We start from the raw sequence: 18,140 nt of genomic DNA on the forward strand, positions 1-18,140 counted from the left end.
ACAATGCACCTCTAAACTTGACATCCACCTCCCAGTAAACCTTCTTGAAGACAGTAGGACTCTGGACCACAGATCTCCTTCATCGGTACTGAGGAAGCAAGTTAGCAACCACCCTGGGGGCCCAAAATAGCGCACCGCGCCGTCCTGCGCACAGGGGCCACACCACAACAACATAGCAGAAAGGGACACACCTTCTTGAAGCCGATGGCTTCGGCATTCTCTCGGAACGCCTGGCGGGACATATTGAGGCCATACTTGCGGATCAGGCCGGTCTTCTTCTTGTCACCCGTGACACGGCAGCCGCGAGAGCCCTTGCCATAGGTGCGTGGGTGGGAAAACCAAACGTTCTCGTGGGCCATTGTGTCTGATTCTTGAGGGCCAGTTATCTCTTATAGGTGAGAGACTACAGAAGAAAAGGGATGAATTATTGAAGATGTCGTGTGTGCGCGTTGGCAAAGGACCTGAAAGGGTCTGGGACGAGTATTTAGGACGGTTTGGAGGAGAGGCCCCGGCGAGACCCCCCTGGGCCATCAAGGTTCTGTGCGGACATCAAGGTCCTCGGCCTCGCAAGAACCAGTGGTCTCTGCTGGAGACGAAAGAGGGAAGAGAGAAACCAATGACGTGCGACGTCATGTGCAATTCGAGTTCGCGCGTACCGATCCATTAGAAAGGCCACACTGCTGTGAAGCACAACAGTTAAGCCCGGACCCACGAAGGCTCTAATCCGCTACTGCTACCTCTTAAACACCTGATGACCAAGCCTCTCAATCTCCCTCCCCTCTTGAGTATTCTTACCCGCGGCTTCCAGCAGCTTCTGCCACGCCTCCTGGTCCTTGATCTTGACTGCCTCCTCCGCAGCCTTAACACGCATGCCACACTTCTCGTACATGGTGATTGAGGCACCTGGCTCGAGGTTGGTGCATTTTGGGATGAAGGCTGCGGCGAGGCGAGGATTGCCCGCCTGCAAGGTGAGGTTGTAGAACGGCTGTCCACCGCGGTCAGCACTTGTCATAACTTCACAGGGTGGTCGAGTTCACTTACTTCCCACCCGATCGGGCTCTTCCGCTGCTTCGATATATCCTCTAGCTCGTTCCAATCGCGCTTGGCGACGAAGGCCCGCAGGCGGATCCACCAGGCCACCTTCTCTGGCACCTTGAACTCGCTCTGGATCTTCTTGGCTCGCCCGCTGTAGCCCAGCCTGATTAGCTTGAACATGGTCTCGTTGACGCTGAGTCCCGTGAAGCTGTCAGTCAGGTCACGGTCAAAGGCCTCCTGCATCCGCAAGAGTGTCACGGCTTCCTTGGATGCAGCCAGCTCAAATGCGTTCTCCTTGCTGTTGTCACTCAACAATTTGGCCGCCAGCGCCAGCTTGTCCGAAGCTGTCCGGCTGTCCGGTTGCACAAGAGACTCGCGGATGAACACGGACGCGCCATCCACGCGACGGTCATCTTGATAGTACAGATCTTTAAGGAGGGCGCTGTCATCTTCGCGAAGCGCAGCCGACTCGACCAGCGCCGTGGCCACCGGCCTGTGATTGATAGTGCGGAAGAAGGCGGCCAGAGGAAGCTTCCGGCGCAGCGTGTGCAGGACGAAATAGACGAGGTCGGTATCACCGCTCTCAATGGCCTTGTCCAGGGCCATCTCATCCTCTTCCATGCTGAGCAGGAGAGGGACCTGCCTGCCGGCGCGAGGTTCGTGATTGAGGAGTTCGGTGGCCAGACGCCCCCGGCCTTCATCATAGGCGGCGCGCGCGATGGCTTCGAATGATATGCCAGGTTTGCCAGAAAGTTTGTCGACTATAAGGCGGCAAATGGTGTCGTCATCTTCCGACCCTGTGCGGACTTTTGATGAAGCCCAGTGCACATATATCTTGTCTGAAGACAGCCGTAAATAACCTGCTATGCGAAGAGCAAGCAGATACTCATGGCGATTGAGCAGGCGGCTGATGAGTCCTTCAGGCGTCAAACGCTGGAATTGATCGTATGATATAGGTAGTCCAATCTCGTAAAAGCGCACTGCATTGAGGACCCGCAGCGTTTCACACATTTCGACAAAATCATCGCTGTTGTATATGTCCAGCACAGACTTGCCAAACGACGCGGCCTTGAGCAGCTGTTTCTGCCAATGAATACTGAACTCTTGTCCGGCGGCATTAACGCAAGTGTCGACTGCTTCAACAAGGTTGGGACGAATGAGTTGGATGTTGTCATCGGCCTTGGGGGATTGAATGTCCAGCTGAGCCACGGCATCCACCAGGATCGAGGCAGGAGACTCTGTTCCGAATCTGAACACCTCATCTGTGACATCTGGAACTTTTTGAACCAAGTCACAGACATCGTTCGTGAGGATACGAACGCCGTCGTGGTCTTGGATCACATGCACCCTTCCCTCGTAAAAGAACTTGGCCACAGCACCTCCCGGACCAACGACGTGGACCTCGTCCTCCCAGGCAACAACGACGGCATCATTACCGCACCATTGCACGTACTTTGGAGGAATTCGTGACCTGGAATCGTACTCTGTCAAACGGTTCTGGAAGTCGCTCGTTATGACATGTGCCTTGCCGGTATTTGTGTATAGGGCAGCAAATTTTCCGTTTGGCGAGACTGCGAGGTGTGTAAAGGGCCCTAGATCTAGGAAGCGGTCTTCCACTTCTGTAGCGTCCGCCATGTAGACAGTCTCATCGATACTGAGCAGTGCCTCGACAGAGCGGGACAGGGTGTAAGCGGGCGGTATGATTGTCCACGAATGTACATCTCCCCCTGGGGGCTGGGCCAGAGCCTTGGGCCGCGGCTCATCGTATGAAGATACCGAGATCAGGGTGTTGTTGTTCAGTAAGGCCACAAGCCCTGTTTCGTAGAATTTGCAGGACTGCACTCCATGGTCCTCTGCACCGTTGCCGAGGGAAAACTGGGTGAAGTCGCCCTGGAGATCGTAGTAGCAACGTACGATGCCATCCTTTGTGACAACTAGAAGCTTCTCATCCTCTGACCAGCCAAGGCCTTTGATAGAACCATGCTCCCAGGGTATGCTCTTGATCAGCTTCCCAGCGCAGCTGTAGATGTCTATGCTGGGCTTTGATGATTTGCCAGTGCGATAAGCCAGGATCTTGGTGTCATCACGGTAAAGAGCTATATGACGTCAGCTTCTCATGCTGTGTTGACACTGAGGCAGGCTGTGACCGCTTTGATGCTGTGGAAAGCTCACGAGAGCATACTCCGAAGAGTAGACAACCGTTACCTTCCCAACAGGGTGAATCGCAGCCAGAGACGAGGGAACACACCTACAGCGCCGCCATAAGGGGCTCCGGCGACAAAGAAGTTGTCTAGGTCCAAGTCGAGATCAAATACGGCCGTATAAAGCTGTGTCTTGCGGTAAAACCGGTCGCCGACCTTCTCCCAGCCGGCGGTGGGATGTGTCGAGTCCATCTTCTCTCCTTCACCACCTCACCTCATCTTCTCAATCGCTCGATGGGCCTGCGTGCGCCTCCTCAAGCTCCTCTGCGGGCGTAGTGTCGTCTTCAACAGAAATTGCTAAAATCGCGGCAGATCTCGAGCACAAGCAGGCCCAACAGGTAAGTGAGATGAGCCTCAATAGGGAAGCTCGAGTGAGTGAGCTGCTAACAGCAAGCTGCAGGGCAAGCAAGCAACACACCCAGCAAGGTACCCAGGGAACGGCAGCAGCCAGCAGGGGGACCTCCTCCACCAGAGAGCACCACGGCCTATCGATAAGCACCTGCCATGCCACCATGACAGCCTACGCGCCGTTCACATGCCCCAGCAAGGTGACCCGAAGTAACTGAGACCAGACCCTGGGACCCGCCCAGCTCGACAGCTGGACATGGATGCATCGTCATCGTCTGGGGACGACGATGATTGGGAGATCGTTTCCACCTCATCCCGACCCCGATCTCCATCACCCAAGCGGATAACATCAGAATCAGGAGCAAAACCGGCAGCAGCAGCGGTTGCAACAGAAGCAGTTGCAGCCAATGTTCAGGCTCCCACCCAAGCTCCACCGTCCACCTCTCAAATACTACTATCCGACATCATGCCGGGCTGGAAAGACGATTATCTCTCTTCGATACTAGAAGCTGAGAAGAACAGCCCCGTCAACCAGGAGCTCGTCGATGCCTGTAAGCTCGGCCCCAGATACCAAGAGACCCCGCTCCTCCCTTGCATCGCTCAACAAGAGCACCTCCCTCATAGAAACTGACAAGCGTCTCTCCGCACTCTCAAGGTTCACTCCTCAACGATCGCATAGCAGCCCTCGAGGCCGAGAAGGCCCACTGGCAATTATCGACGCCGTCACAACCCAACACACAACAGAAAACGACCATAGAAACCCCCGCGGCCTCATCATCATCATCAGCAGCCGCCGCCGACCCCACCCAGTCCCGCCTGCGCACCGACCTAGCCGAAGCCCTCCGGCAGAAGTCCTCCCTGGAGGCTCGCCTCCGCAAGGCGACCAGCGAGCGCGACGCCCTGCAGGCGACGCAGCGGTCGCAGTCCCGCGCCGTGCGCGAGCTGTCGGGCGAGCGGGACGCGCTGCGGCTGCGGGTGGGCGACCAGGCCGAGGAGCTGCGCGGCAAGAAGCAGATGCTCGAGCAGGTGCAGGACGAGGTGCTGGCCCTCGAGCTGCAGCTCAACGTGGCCGAGCAGCAGAAGGCCAAGATCGCCGCCGAGAACAAGCAGCTCATCGAGCGCTGGATGAGGAGGGCCCGCCAGGAGGCCGACGACATGAACGCCGCGAATGAGAAGGGGCCGTGAGGCACGGCGGGGGGAAAGCGGCGTGCTTTTTGCCGAAGCTTATATCTGATACCATGGGAAATATCACGAAGGACGGACCGTCGCATTTGGACCACACGGAGACAAGACGGGGCAAGACGAGGCAAACTGGGATAGAGAAGGGTATCTTGATTGGTATGCCGGCCACAGGCCTCCTCTCTATATGCTGTCTGTTCTCGCTACAATGCTATCGAAAAGGTGCGTTATGGACAAAAAGCACATCCCATTGATCCCCTTTATCCCACTCAAGAATGCCTCTCCAATGGGTACTCCCTATGCGCTGCTCCCTATGCGTGTGCGAGGGGGGTATAAAACTGCAAAAATACAGGTCCGTTCTTTCTATGTGCAACCTTCGTTCCTCCTATAGTCATCGGCTAATGTTGCCTCGTCGAGACAGGCGCCCCTTACTCCGACCCAGGCCCTACTTCTTGGTCGCGATGAAGTAGTCTCCCTGGGACACGGTCCAACTAACACCGTTTTGGGGCCACTTGTACTTCTTAACGTCGAGGATCTGCGTGGCGATGTCGTTCGTGTGGTATGCCGAGGAGCTGACGAAGTTCTTGAGCGACACAAGCTTGCAGTCCTCCTTCAGATCCAAGAACATTATCTTGAGAGTATCATTCAACTGCGGTGTGAATGCAAAATTGTTGGCCAAGACCACGTCAGCGCGCTTGAGAACATCTCTAATGGCTTCCTCCTTGGTGAAATTGCCATGCACGAACCGGATCCTGCCTGGTTGAATCCCCCAGAGCTTGCATCTGGCCCGAAACTCCGAGTGCTGTTCTTTAGCCAGCGTCGCCGGGCCCTCCATCATCTCGCAGCCCCAGCTCTCGCACCCAATCTCGAGTGCTGCCTGGAGTGTCACATTTCCGACACCCGACCCGAGATCGACAAAGACCTGGTCCGATTTCATCTGCACGTTCTCGCAAAGCGCCTGGCGCACAAAGCTTCTGTTCATCTCGCCATAGACGTTGTCGGTGCCGTTGTCATACTTCTTAAGGATGTCGACCTTGGGAGTGACCACACGGTCATAAACTTGGGTTAGGATCATGTCGATGAGGCCCTCGGACAGCTCGTGTTGCTTGTCGATGGCTGCAACGATGGCGCCGGTTTTGAGAAGGTGGAGCACAGCATTGTTGTACTTTTCTATGGCTGCCTTGTACCCTGCCAAATTCAAGATCTGAGGGTTCGAGTTGCGCTCGAGCTGTCGAATGATGTCCTTAAATCCGTACTCCTTGGCTTGCGCTGGTGTAAGAAATGTTTCCTGAACATTTTGCACGACTTTTTTGATGTCCTCGACGACGTTGAGCTTGTCTTTGGACTCAGAAAGCACGAATCTGGTGTCGCGGGGTCAGTACTGAAGTCCGTGTGGGAAGTGATGGCAGGAGTAGCGCCGGGGTAGAACGTGACATACCGCTCTCGTGTCAGGGAGCCCGGGTACTGCAGCTTGACCACGAGCTCCTCTGGGTCGACACCCGGAAAGTAAGGCTTGTCCCCTTGCTCGATCGATATGACATCTGCGGCGTGTATGATCTTGGGCGCCTTGCCGGTATCCTTGTAGCCGTTCGCAGCAAGCTCGGCCAGCGCAGAGTGCTGCAGCTTGCGGTTGGGGTCCATGCGCGTAGACATTTTGCGGCGCTTCAAACGGCTTTCCCAGTCGTCGTCATCGTCTTCGGCGCTGTCCCCGTCCGAGTCGAAGGCGACGCGATCGCTGTCGGTGGCGGGGGAGCGTATGCGCTTGCGACCGTTTGCGGGTGGGGCGAGGAAGCCCTTCTCGTCGGACGAGGTGAAGGGGCTCTTGCTGGCTCTCGAGCGACCGTTGGCTAGCCTGCTTGTACCTCTTGCGACTATTGACGACGTCGAGGGGCGGGGCGAACTGCTTGAACCCGTTGCGCGTGTCCCGTTCACCGGGGTGCTGGGCTTTTTTGGTACTTCGACGCTGACGGTGCGGATCTTCGGTTTTGGCAGTGTCTTGGGTGTAAACTTGGGCTGCTTGGAGAACATGTTGAGCGAGGTGAGCACTGCCTGGCTGGCAGGCAGGAGGTAGTAGATAGTAAGGTAGCCACGGGTCACAAAGTTTGCGGGCGCGGGTTGTCACGGATCGCGTGCTACTTCTCAAGCGCACCATGCGGGCGTAGCGATGGACTGAGGGCTACCGTTGTTGGTGTGCTCTGTTGGTAGGCGCTACTGGGACATGCAAGGCTGAGACAAGAAGCAAGTAAAGATTTGGAGGACACCAGAGATGCTGGAGACGGCGAACAGGCTGCGTAAAGCAAGGCAGGCCTGGCAGGTTGTTCCAAAAAAAAAAAAACGATGGTGGTGTGAGAGGGTAGGTAGAATGACCAGAAGTGAGCGTGTGGGAGAATGCGTGAGTGAGTGGTCGCAAATTCAATCTGATGGACCCCGAACCCGACGTAACATCTGAGGTGCGGTACAATACAGCACGGTACCCTGCCTTTGCGCATGCCCTGCCCATCCTACCTGCCAGCCTGCTTGCGTCCTGCGTACCTGCCACCACAGCCCTGCCCCTCACCCCTGGGAACATACCAAGAGGTACCTAGGTACCCGGTTACCCTGGCTGCCTTGGAAAGCCGAGCCTGAGCTTGCCTTGACGCAGGGGCCCTGCAGCCCGCCGTGGCCCGCGTGCGACCAGAGTGGCGGAACTGTCTGTGCCCTAGCTGCGGGGGTCCAACGGTCCAGCTCTGTCTTGCCCAAGACTGCTTCTAGAAGAAAAGCTTGGAATGATGCCGAAACTCAACCCAACCTCGTCGTTATTTTTGGCCTCCTCGTGCCGTCTTGGAGGGACAGGAAGCTAATCTTCTCTTGGGGGATAAGATCAAACGAACACGTGGGCGTTATCGTGAATGTTCTAGGCCTTTATAATTCTCCATACTTATAATTCTAGTCTGTCTCACGGTTTGTTGACTGCTCACTCTCACCCCTTAAAGAGCCCCCCAAGTCTATCCTCAATCCACCAGTCCCCGTAGCCCTCAAGCAAGCCCCCATTCCCCAGCACCTCTAAAGCATTTGTCTCTGGGTCCCACCCATCCTTGTGTACAATAGCCTCTCTATGCGCGCCTCCCTCCAGGACGAGGCACTCTATAATCTTTGTCCATCTCTCGGTGCCCAAGTGGTCGATATCAAAAGGCTTAATCCAGCCCCTGCGCCTAGCATCCCTAACTGACCGGAGCGCCATGATCCACGGAGTAGGGCTCTTGACATGCAGGAGCTTCGTCCAGAACTCCTTGTTTGGACTGCCAATGAGGGGACCCAGGACGCCGTGTGAAGAGTACTTTTCAGAGTACACCAGAAGAGACTGGACGAGTGCTGGCGAAGACAGAGGATAGATGGTCTTCTGCCGAGAGCAGAGGAACTCGAGTGCCCGGTAGAGGAGAGGTGTTTCTTCCGTTGCTGGCGCTGTCTCCGCGTGTCGTGGAATCTCAGGCGCGTCTCCTTCCACGTCAGACTCAGTGTTGGCCATTGCGTCCAAGCTATCTAGGACATACTGCTCTAGGCCAAACTTGGTACACAGCGCGAGGAAGGGGAAGGGAATGGAAAGCTTATCCCCCCTTCTCTCCTCAAAGGTCCCAAAACGATTGCGTGCCCAGTGGTCTCCGGGGCTTGAGGACTTGGTAAGCCAGTACCAAGAGATCGTCTTGTCCAACTCGTTGACCAGCCTGGTCTGGAGGCCCTCGTGGTCCTTGACGATGTGACGTGCGTGCGTGAGGCTGAGCGCAATGTCCGGGTACCACTCATCCAGGCGGCGGTGGTGTTCGATCTCCTCGAGAGGGTGTTTCATCCGCAGGACGTACGACCGGAGCAGATACAGGTGCGGGTCGAAAGCAGCTGAGCTGTCCACGGCAGCTGCGAGCCGAAGCCAGATGGGGTTTCCGGCAGGGTGTAGGAGCCAGTCGCGGACCGTTCGATGAAGGTAGGTGACCTTGTGGCCAGCCAATTTTCGGGCCAGAGTCTCCACTGTGTCACCCTCTGCAAAGCGAGTCTCCCGGACAATGCCATTCCCATGCGAGCGCCTCGGAAAGACGTCAAGGAGTCCTGCTGAGCTCCGTTGGACCCAGTCCTGAGTTTCTGCACAGCGACGGATAATCGTTTCATGACTTGCTTCTTCCACTGACCTCGTCAGAGCAAGGCCGTTATCTTCATCTTTCGAGGAAAATGCCAGTTCCCAGATGGACAAAGACGTGGCCGAGTCGTCCTTGATGAACTCGGCCACCGTCTCCCGAGCGTGGACGAGTCGAAACAGTTTAGACGTCTCAACCAACTGCTTCTCTGACTGGTCTGTGAACACGAGCTTTGCAAAAAGGTCTGCGAGCTCGGTGGGGAAACTGGATAGGTGGTCTCGGATATTCGCAACGGTCGCTTGAGCGCCGCTTCCAAACTTCTTGATGATCTCTCGGACCACCAGTCGTGCCCAAAGAAACACGCCATCGGCGGATGCGACAATTTCTCGCACGAGCTCCTCGGACTCGTCAGCGTTCTGCCGGAGAGCTCGGCGGACGTGCTGATTTCTCCGTCTGGAAGATGTCAGTGGTTTAGTACATGATTCAAAGGCATTGGTCTTAGGAGGTTCTTCCAGAGAAGCCAGCGGGGAATGACACAAGGGATGATTTTCACGTACAGGCTATCATAGGCATAGTGGGTCATGTCACCCAGAATCAGCTCTTGCAAGCGCAAGTTGGGGACCGAGCGCGCAAACGCCCGTTCAAAAACCTGCCACGGCCGTGAAGACAGGCACATCTTGACCTGTGAAGCATGCTTCCCACTCCCCAGGTCGCGGAAAAAGCGGATCATGCTATCATGGTCCCCATCAAGCTCGTCCAGCCCGTCCACGAAAAAGCATACCTTTGCCTGGGAGAGGCCGGTCTCCAGAAGGCGCAAGAACCCGCTTGTGAGCTCAGGGCCGGTCCACTCGAAGCCCATCGAGACCCTCTCCTTCGAAGTCATGCCGGACAGTTTGTGCCAGAGGCGAGGAAACGCCGCGGGGATGCTTCCGGGATAGAGTGATAACAGTTGATGTAACAACGACCGCAGAAGTCCGACCCGAGACCGCTGGTCCTCGGATCCGCTGACCCAGAAGTAAAAGCCGGCGATTGCAACTTGTCTTTCGCCCGCCCATGCCTGGAGCGATCTTCTGGTCTCGCGGTGCTCCGAGAGGTAGCGCATGAGGGTTGACTTGCCCGATCCCGGCTTCCCGGTGACTGCGTTTGTGTCAGTGAGAAACTCAGGAAGAAGTCCAAGATAGGTTGTTTACTCACTCCAATAAATGCTTCCCAAGTTGTCGGTCGAGAGCCACTCTTTGAACCTGGGATCGCTGGCCGGGTCCCGGCTTCCGGCACCGTCGAAGATCCAATCGAATGAGTTACCGTGTGCCTTGGCGACGTCTTGCTCCCGGCTCTCCATGGACTGGAAGCTCAGGCTTTCAAGGATGAAATCCTGGAGCAGTTCTTTTGACGGCCCTGGCGCGGCCCGCCCAGGCTTGTTCTGTGGGCTGTCATTTGATCCCGGCAGTGTCTCGTCCTGGCCGACTGGAGGATCCGAGATGGTGGCGGACAGCTGGGACGCAATATCGCTGCTATGGGGCTTTATTTAGCCTGGCACTCCCATGCCTCATACGGTGGGCATGTATGGATGCTATAGCTTACAGCGGCGTCTCGGCATCTGGTCGAAGACTTTGCCAACGCATCTGAATGCCAAACAGCTGTGTACGCAGAGATTCGATATCCTGCTCAGTGAGAACACTACGTAAATTCTCACTCAGATCAATGCTGTCAGAAGAGGGCGCTGTCCTCTTCGCCGTGAGCCGCCTCAGCCGGATAAGAACATCCTGCGAGATCTTCCAGCAGGCCTTCTCCACGCCCGCCGCGCCCGCCGCGCCGACAGCATTATTGACAGTCGTTTCATGGTTAAGCCTTTTCACGAAATACTCAAACTGTTCGATCCAGCGACCTACATCGCTAGGTTCCGTGCCGTTGGCCAACACAGCCTGGAGAAGAGATGTCCCAGCACGCAGAAACTCCGCGACAGTGGCCATGGTTGCCTCAGAACTCAGGAGGGGGAGAGTCCCGACCAGGTATCAATGCAGCAGAGGATGAGGTATGTTTCTCTCGCGAATTACTGTGATGCCATGGCCAGACTTAGCAATCGAAACGCCGAATGCAAACCACTACAGGTGTAAGGAGCATGGTGAGAGAGGGAAGTGCGGAGGGAGACACGCGGGTGGCTTGTAGGATTTTGAATCTTACAGCCTTGTCCAACATCATTCCGGCCCCGACACGCCTTGGCTGATCAGTGACCCCTCAGCATCAAGGCAGTTAGCGTGCCGTCGGAGGTGACCTGTCAGAAATACCCTTGCGGGTGCACAAGTAGCACAAGTCCGGCAGCACAAGACCTTAACTATAGCATGCCAATTCCACGACTACTTCTCAGAGCAAACAACCTACTTATTACAGGTACTGCAAGTCATACGTGCGTACCACTCAGTAACTCCGGCTCTTTGGTCTTGCCCGATTTCGCCACAAGGTACGTATCTAGTCATGAGATCGTAGGCTGCATGGGGATATATGTTACTGGCATCTCCTTCGAACCGACGCAGCCAGGTTGGATGGATGGAGCTGCCTGAAAGGTTGCCTATTGCTTTCAAGACTGACAGTCTTCCTGCTCGCTGATGAGTACAACAGTGATTGACCAACCCCTTCACCACTGATGTACATGGACTGGCTGGCTGCTACCATATTTGCGGCGGGCGGGCGAGGCCGCAAACCGATTGACGATGACGCCTTGTGAATCTTTGCTGTCAGTGGATGCTTGCCTGGGCGGGTCCTGCAGCCACGCTACATTGGACCGACTCCCAACCACGTGGACAGTGTGCGGGCCCATCTGAGGTGTTCGCGTCTCTCGATCCTCCACCCCTGCCCTACCAAGCTTCTCGAGGTGGGCGGTCGAAAGTCAATCGGAACCGGCCCGAACGTGGAATCGGGCCGTGATGTCGCATGGAATCAAGGTTTGGTGAACGTCAATTCTGTCTGCCATTGACAGTGACAGGGGCTGGACGCAAGGCTCCAGCCTGCGGCTTTTGGGCAGATCCGAACTCTTGGAGCAGGGAAATGGCGGATGTGTACCTGAGCCTCCTCAGACCTGCCGGATGCAGTATTTCTCTACCAGAGGTCCGTCATCACGGCAGCTCAGTATAAAGCAGCCACGCTCCCAGCTATACGACAGTTGAAGTTCAAATGATATTATGCAAGGTAGCGCTGTACCTATTTCACGGTCTCCTCCGTTATCGACCATTTCGTCTCGATCGTAATGGCCTGCGCATTGCGCGGAAGCCTCCTCGTCGACTCCGAGTCCGACCCGTCGTCCTCGGATTGTTCGTAATTCGTCCGTCTCGACGAGTCGCCCCGCCCGACGGTCGTTGTGAAGTGCACGTTGTCCTTCCCATAAATGGTCTCCAGCGCAATCCCGTTGGTGAGGTCTTCGACCAGGTGCTCATGCCTGTGCGACTGGCTGTCCCCCCTGAGCCTCGACACGTACTCGTCCTCCCCATCTCCGCCGAACCGGCGCTGTTTCCAATAGGTGTAGAGCGGAAGAAGCATGGGTAGGCTGTTGCAAAGTATGCTCAGGTTTGCCTCGAGGACGGTCATAAACGTGACGATTATCATGCTGCTCAGGACCTCGTCTAAATCGCTGACGCCAATCATTAGGGCGATTCTTGTGACTGACACCACGGTCACCCTGAATTCGGTGTTAGCAAGTGTCTATCCCATCGTGCATCCAGCGCCAATGAATGGCCCCAGGCTCACATGGACTACTCACATTAAATTCAATAGAAAGACCGTGCTGAGTCCCAATCGAGTCGATACACTGACTTTTTTGAGAGTCCAGATTGTGTAAAGCGGTACCAGCATGATGATAGTGTTGGTGACCAAGTTGAAAAGCCCTATCGAAATGAAGCTCGCCTGGAGATCACCACAAAAATTGGGATTCGTAGCATGCCTGACTGCGTGGTTAGTGGGAACTTGCCTCTTGAATTTGTATTTATCGGGAAGTGCTTGTTTTGGACAGGGTTTGTCGAAAAAGTTGGGGGGGGGGGGGGGGGAAGGTTGTTGTTGGAGGGAATCGTGGGTTGGCTGGCCCCAATACATGGCCCTTGCGCTTGTAGAATGCCATGTCTCACGCCAGCAAGATACTGAACAAAAAGAGGGAAAAGAGAGTCCAAAGAAGTCGTACCAAGTTCCATCTATTATATGGCAAACCAGGAAAGTCTGCAAGAGATTGCCGATTCCCCATAGTACAACGAGTACTAACGTCACTATGGTCGCAAGGCGCATGGAGCGACTGGTAAATACGCGGCTGTAGAAGAACAAGACGCTGAGTTTCGTCGTCAAGATACAGGCGCCGAAGAGCATGTCGAAGGGCAGAAGGAGCTGTCATAGTGGCATTCCCATCAGTAAGTTGTTACACGATCCATGGCACACATTCGTTGACGATTTGTAGACTTACCGTCTTTATGAAATACCAGTTCCCAGCAATAGCTGAGTATTCGTAACCAAGGCCCGATCTTGCCACTGGACGGCAGCGTTAGCAACAGATCCAACGAACTTCAAGACTTCTCATCAGGAGGTCAAGACTTACAAAATGCTTGCAACACCAACATGGCAACCCCTTGAGGAAGAGCAAGAGCAGTCAAGTAATCGTCAGCTCCCAACCGCGATCGCGCTAGAATTCGAGACAGGACTCGTAGTCCGACCACGAGCACCGTGACAGCAACCAGAATAATGTTGGTGATCAGATGCGCCTCAACCGCAGTGGTCAAGGGGAGCGGTGTGGAAGCCATCTCCGTCGGTCCTCATCGGTGCGCGCCAGCCTGAAAGCTTGCCCGTCGGCGCCAGCAAGAGGAAGGGAGGCGTAGTCGTTGGTGTTGGCGTTGGGCACGAGGCGTCTTTCAGTTCGCGTCAAGAGCCATATGTTCAGCCCAGATCCAAATCGAGGGTTTACTTGCGAGCCAACCTCTCGAGCGAACAGCGGTTTCCTGTCCAGGTCATTAAACTCGCCCCGGTTTCGCTTCGTGTGGGGCCCGTCCGGGCTGTCGATAATCCCTGGTGATGCTCTTTCTCTCTCGAGAGAATATGGGTCTATGAGTCGCTAACCACGTGGGCGCAAAAATGCGACGGGACTCTATTGTGGGCATCAAAAAAGGGTCTCAGAGCCACGATCGGTGTTCAGTCGTTGCGAACTCCAGATCGTTGTTCCGTCTTTTGTTGGAGCGGATCTCGCTGTCAGGGGCTTGCAGGACTGGTGACCCACGAGGCTCCTGCTCGCCGTTGATACCCCTGCCAGCTGATAATATGGTATCCGTACAACCGGAGGCCTGGGCTTTATTTGGTACGATGCCGGGGCTTGTTTTGCAGATTCTGACGAAAAATGTGGAACTGGAGGTGACCCGCTTTGCGTGATGGCAAGAAAGTATCCAGACGTCGTCTGTATGGAATATTACTCTTCAATCCAAACCTCCAAGCTGTTGGAATTCCTGGCCCTGATGGTCAGGCCTTTGTGGAACCATCGTGCACCAGAACGTGCCGAGGGCCGCCGTCATAATAACATTGTGGTGGCAGGTCATGGGAGCATCATTTCTTGTCGAGTGGAGCAGTCCGGAATAGCGGACATAGACGATCACGAACGTGCTCTGTGCGCACGAGGATTGTGAGTAGGTTTGTTGCGTTATTCTCCAGAGTTGCGGATAACATGACTCGAATTTTGGGTCCCCCAGCCAGGTTGAAGTTCGGACTCGTTAGTTTATAGGACCTGACTGGCCTGCGAAATATGCAAACCCCGGTAGTTTGCCTTCCTTGCATATGGCAGCCTGGGAAATCTCCGACAGACGACCCACTCGTAAGATGATGCACACGGCGTGTTCCGCCACCAAGAATCTGCATGATCACCTTGATGGCCAAGTTTCCCATGTCGACTGGCCTTCAGAGCCCAAGCTTCTTTCTGACAGCTGTCAAGAAAACTTTCAGGCTAGTCCAGTCTGCAAGTCACCGTCCTAGTTACTCGGCACCTTAGCCGCGGTTCGGTGACTACTTACAGACAGATATCGCCCAGACATACCAAGGGTCCATCTCCTCCTCATCACTGATTCTCTCGCTACTTTAATAAACACGCAATGCGGGAGTTCGCAAGACAAGTGTTGTGAGATAATGCGAGAGTGGTTAATCCAGATTTTAAATAAGAGGAGAGAAAATATTCGATTTTCGATATATATTGACACCCAAGTACAAATGCCGGCTTGTACGGTGCCCTTGTCGTCGCCGTGGCCGTGATCATTTCTTCGTGTATTCCTTGCCAGTCCGTGGTGACCCGGACACTTTGTTCGAAAGTTGCTCCAAGCTTAGATCTAATTCCCTGTGGGATTCACGATGGCCACACATCCAGCTGATAAGCCGGCAGAACGGTGTGCGACATAGCCCTGATACTCTCGAGACTGGGTCGGGCCTCTAGCTATGCTCGCTTCATTTGTTCAACCAGAGATGACAGCCTGCTCATACTGGCTTATCGTTGTCCTTGTCCTTCTTCGACTTGGCAATCGTGGAGATGATGCTCTCGTGCCTCTCCACGACGGCAGCGACCGCGGTCTTGAGGTTGTCTGCCTGCTCTTTGATCTCGGGGTCGTCGACGATGCGGGCAGCATTCGGGTCGCTGGGGATGATCCGGGCCAGGGCAAAGTACAGCTTCTTGTCGATAAGCTTGTCGATTTCGTCCATGATTTCCTTCTCGCGGGCCTCAATGAGGCCCGGCGCAAGGCCCTCGTCGTGCGGCTTAAAGGACATTCTTGGTGGACTGTTCGGCTGTACAGGTGCGTGTTCGCAGTGAGGTGTGGTTTGGGACGTTGCACGCGACGAATAGACACCCAGTACCGGAATACAACAATTGTTCGAATGCGGTGATTCGGCGGCGTTGGAGGTTGGAAGGACTTGGGAGGTGGCAGATGGAACCCCACGGTCGTTGGCGTGACGTAAGCTTGGTTTGGAGCAGCTTGGGGAAGAGGGGACGGGAGCTTGGGCAAAGGACCCACAACTGGACGACGACCGCTTGGTGTATGCTGTGTGTCCACAGCAGTGGCCCGCGTCCCGCAACTCACCTCACCCCCGAACAATTCTGATCAGGAACTGCCAGGCCGAGCCAAAGAGGATCAAAGTGGAAAGGCGATGAGAGATCGGATCTTGTTCGCGGTGACCATCCGGGCAGGGCGTCTGAGGGAAGAAATATGAAGAATATGCCAGATCCATTAAAGTTGTGTCGAACCAGGTTCTTCCCTCCTCCTTCCACAAGCTCCCGCCGTCCCCGTGTGTGTATGGGTAGAGTATGCCGCACAAGGGAGAGAAAATGCCGAGATCGACGACAGTGGCGATCATCAACCCGCGCTTCTCCCCCACCGTCCCGATTACCTGACGGGAGCCTCGAGTCATCCAAAGTTTACACCGCCCGGCTAAGCTTTCTGGGGGTGATCTCTATCGTCGATGTGGCTGGCCACGGAACCCTCAGCCAAGGTCTACAGGCTTTTCGGCATTGCGACCCGGGTGCATGTGCGCGGAGGACAGACGGCCGGCCAGTCTGATATGGCATGATCTGAGTGTCTATTGTGAGATCCAGTGCTGCCCAATTGCCTGTAATTGAACCAGGGAGGTGCGTCCCCTCTCCGAGCTGGGCCGTGGCAGGGGACCCGGGCAGCACAGCCCGCATAGCAGCAGTAGAACACCCGAGCCTCCCACGGCTTCCACAGCCAGCGATGAATCGCCTCCTTCGATGGACAACAATACGCCGCCTGGCATGATCGAAGAGAGCCGCGCACCCCACGCGAGGGCCGTCCTTCTGTCCATGGCTTCGGCTGCCACCGTCTTTGTTGCCGCCAGGGCCTACGGATGCGCGCGCCTGATGCGGAGGAGGCCCTATGCCGAGGAGTGGCTGAGCGCGCTGTCGCTCGCCATCGTCTGGCTCAACGTGTCCTTCATAACGACTGGCCTGTTCAACGGCCTCGGGCGCCACGTCGCCGTGCTCTCGCACGAGCAGCAGGTGAGGGCCAAGTTCTGGTATACTGTTGGCACGCCGTTCAGCGTGTAAGTTTTTTCGTTCACCCACGGGTCCTTTTTCGACGTCCCCGATGCTGCGACTGACCAGCGAGGTCCAGTATAAACCTGGCCGTGTCCAAGATGTCGGTTGTGAGCTTGCTGTGTCGGATCTTCAAGCCGGGCGAGCTCCACAAGGCTGCCATGTGGGCGTCGGTGATACTGTGTCTGCTCGGTTTCCTTGCCGTTTCTTTCATGGCCTTCTTCGGCTGCAAACCGGTGCAGGCATCATGGGACCCGACTATCAAAGGCGCAAAATGTATACAATCGATCCAATACGTGCAATATTGCTATTTCGCTGCCGGTGAGCAAAATCACTGCCTCCCGCCTCCGCCGGGCTTGGTACACAATGTTGAGCTCATATGTTGTCCAGCACTCTCCGCCGCTCTCGATCTATACTTTGCAGTGTACCCAGCGGCCGTCTTCCACCGCCTTACGTGTAGCAAGAAGAGGAAGTTCACGTTGAGTATAATGCTTGGGCTAGGGGTCTCGTAAGTCCGGGACATGTACTTTACTGTGTCGGTCCCTTGAGAACCGGGAGCTGAGAACGATTTGCTCGCAGAGCGGCGGCGGCAGGCTCCTACAAGACCTCGTTGCTTGGAACTAATGCAAGTCCCGATTTTACCTGTGAGTCTGGTGAGCCTCGATATACTGGTCCTTTGCTGACATGTCGAAGACGACATCACTTACCTGATAATCTGGACGACTACCGAAGGATGTGTAGGTGTGCCGGAGCGCTGGGTTTGACTTGTGTGCTCTTGTCAGACTGACGCTCTTCCCAGATCATGCTCATATCAGCCTGTGTCCCGACGCTCCACCCCGTCTACGACAGAATACAGCAGGCCTTCAGGAGGCTCCTGGGAAAGACAACCACACCGCGAGAGGACTTGGCAAATTGGGAACAGGAAACTGATCGGCCGGCGCACCAGATGGGCGGTTTTTGGACAGAGAAGCTGGATTCCATCTTGAGGTCAATCAGTTCGAGTTGGGCTACTGGTACGACGGCGACGACGGCGCAAACGTCCACCATACAGACTAGGACACTCGAGGACGCGGCGACGATCACGAGACCACCCCCGGTAATATGGTATACTAATATTGTCAAATCTACACATGGGTTAAGGTCGACTTCGAGAGACGCCACGAGCTATCACGGCGTGTAAAGAAAAAGAAACCGCAGCCTTGTGTCATAATTGATTGGTTTCCTCGCACT

At 55.5% G+C, this 18,140-nt stretch overlaps 7 protein-coding genes across 7 annotated transcripts; 2 read left to right on the top strand and 5 right to left on the bottom strand.

Annotated features, from left to right (window-relative positions):
• Positions 1 to 79: 79 nt before the first annotated feature.
• INS49_006569 (uncharacterized protein) lies at positions 80 to 359 on the bottom strand (the record flags this gene model as incomplete). Its single annotated transcript, XM_043167340.1, has 2 exons — positions 80 to 88; positions 192 to 359. 2 exons carry the CDS (start codon positions 357 to 359, stop codon positions 80 to 82), a joined length of 177 nt encoding a protein of 58 aa, XP_043028484.1.
• Positions 360 to 719: 360 nt separating this feature from the next.
• On the bottom strand, positions 720 to 3,428 carry INS49_006570 (uncharacterized protein; the record flags this gene model as incomplete). Its single annotated transcript, XM_043167341.1, has 4 exons — positions 720 to 727; positions 796 to 985; positions 1,042 to 3,131; positions 3,284 to 3,428. The coding sequence occupies 4 exons, from the start codon at positions 3,426 to 3,428 to the stop codon at positions 720 to 722; spliced, it is 2,433 nt and encodes an 810-aa protein (XP_043028485.1).
• Positions 3,429 to 4,050: 622 nt separating this feature from the next.
• On the top strand, positions 4,051 to 4,769 carry INS49_006571 (uncharacterized protein; the record flags this gene model as incomplete). Its single annotated transcript, XM_043167342.1, has 2 exons — positions 4,051 to 4,135; positions 4,240 to 4,769. The coding sequence occupies 2 exons, from the start codon at positions 4,051 to 4,053 to the stop codon at positions 4,767 to 4,769; spliced, it is 615 nt and encodes a 204-aa protein (XP_043028486.1).
• Positions 4,770 to 5,208: 439 nt separating this feature from the next.
• On the bottom strand, positions 5,209 to 10,836 carry INS49_006572 (uncharacterized protein; the record flags this gene model as incomplete). The annotated part of the gene is made up of 7 exons (XM_043167343.1): positions 5,209 to 6,124; positions 6,202 to 6,816; positions 7,727 to 8,774; positions 8,904 to 9,319; positions 9,424 to 10,003; positions 10,061 to 10,377; positions 10,448 to 10,836. 7 exons carry the CDS (start codon positions 10,834 to 10,836, stop codon positions 5,209 to 5,211), a joined length of 4,281 nt encoding a protein of 1,426 aa, XP_043028487.1.
• A 1,225-nt stretch (positions 10,837 to 12,061) lies between these two features.
• On the bottom strand, positions 12,062 to 13,638 carry INS49_006573 (uncharacterized protein; the record flags this gene model as incomplete). Its single annotated transcript, XM_043167344.1, has 4 exons — positions 12,062 to 12,536; positions 13,110 to 13,228; positions 13,305 to 13,369; positions 13,437 to 13,638. The coding sequence occupies 4 exons, from the start codon at positions 13,636 to 13,638 to the stop codon at positions 12,062 to 12,064; spliced, it is 861 nt and encodes a 286-aa protein (XP_043028488.1).
• A 1,705-nt stretch (positions 13,639 to 15,343) lies between these two features.
• Positions 15,344 to 15,631, bottom strand: INS49_006574 (uncharacterized protein; the record flags this gene model as incomplete). The annotated part of the gene is made up of 1 exon (XM_043167345.1): positions 15,344 to 15,631. The coding sequence occupies one exon, from the start codon at positions 15,629 to 15,631 to the stop codon at positions 15,344 to 15,346; it is 288 nt and encodes a 95-aa protein (XP_043028489.1).
• Positions 15,632 to 16,631: 1,000 nt separating this feature from the next.
• Positions 16,632 to 17,966, top strand: INS49_006575 (uncharacterized protein; the record flags this gene model as incomplete). Its single annotated transcript, XM_043167346.1, has 4 exons — positions 16,632 to 16,918; positions 16,990 to 17,418; positions 17,490 to 17,554; positions 17,857 to 17,966. 4 exons carry the CDS (start codon positions 16,632 to 16,634, stop codon positions 17,964 to 17,966), a joined length of 891 nt encoding a protein of 296 aa, XP_043028490.1.
• Between the last annotated feature and the right edge of the window lie 174 nt (positions 17,967 to 18,140).

Source organism: Diaporthe citri (assembly GCF_014595645.1).
Source record: "Diaporthe citri strain NFHF-8-4 chromosome Unknown scaffold_2, whole genome shotgun sequence".
In the NCBI taxonomy this organism is placed as follows: Eukaryota; Fungi; Ascomycota; class Sordariomycetes; order Diaporthales; family Diaporthaceae; genus Diaporthe; species Diaporthe citri.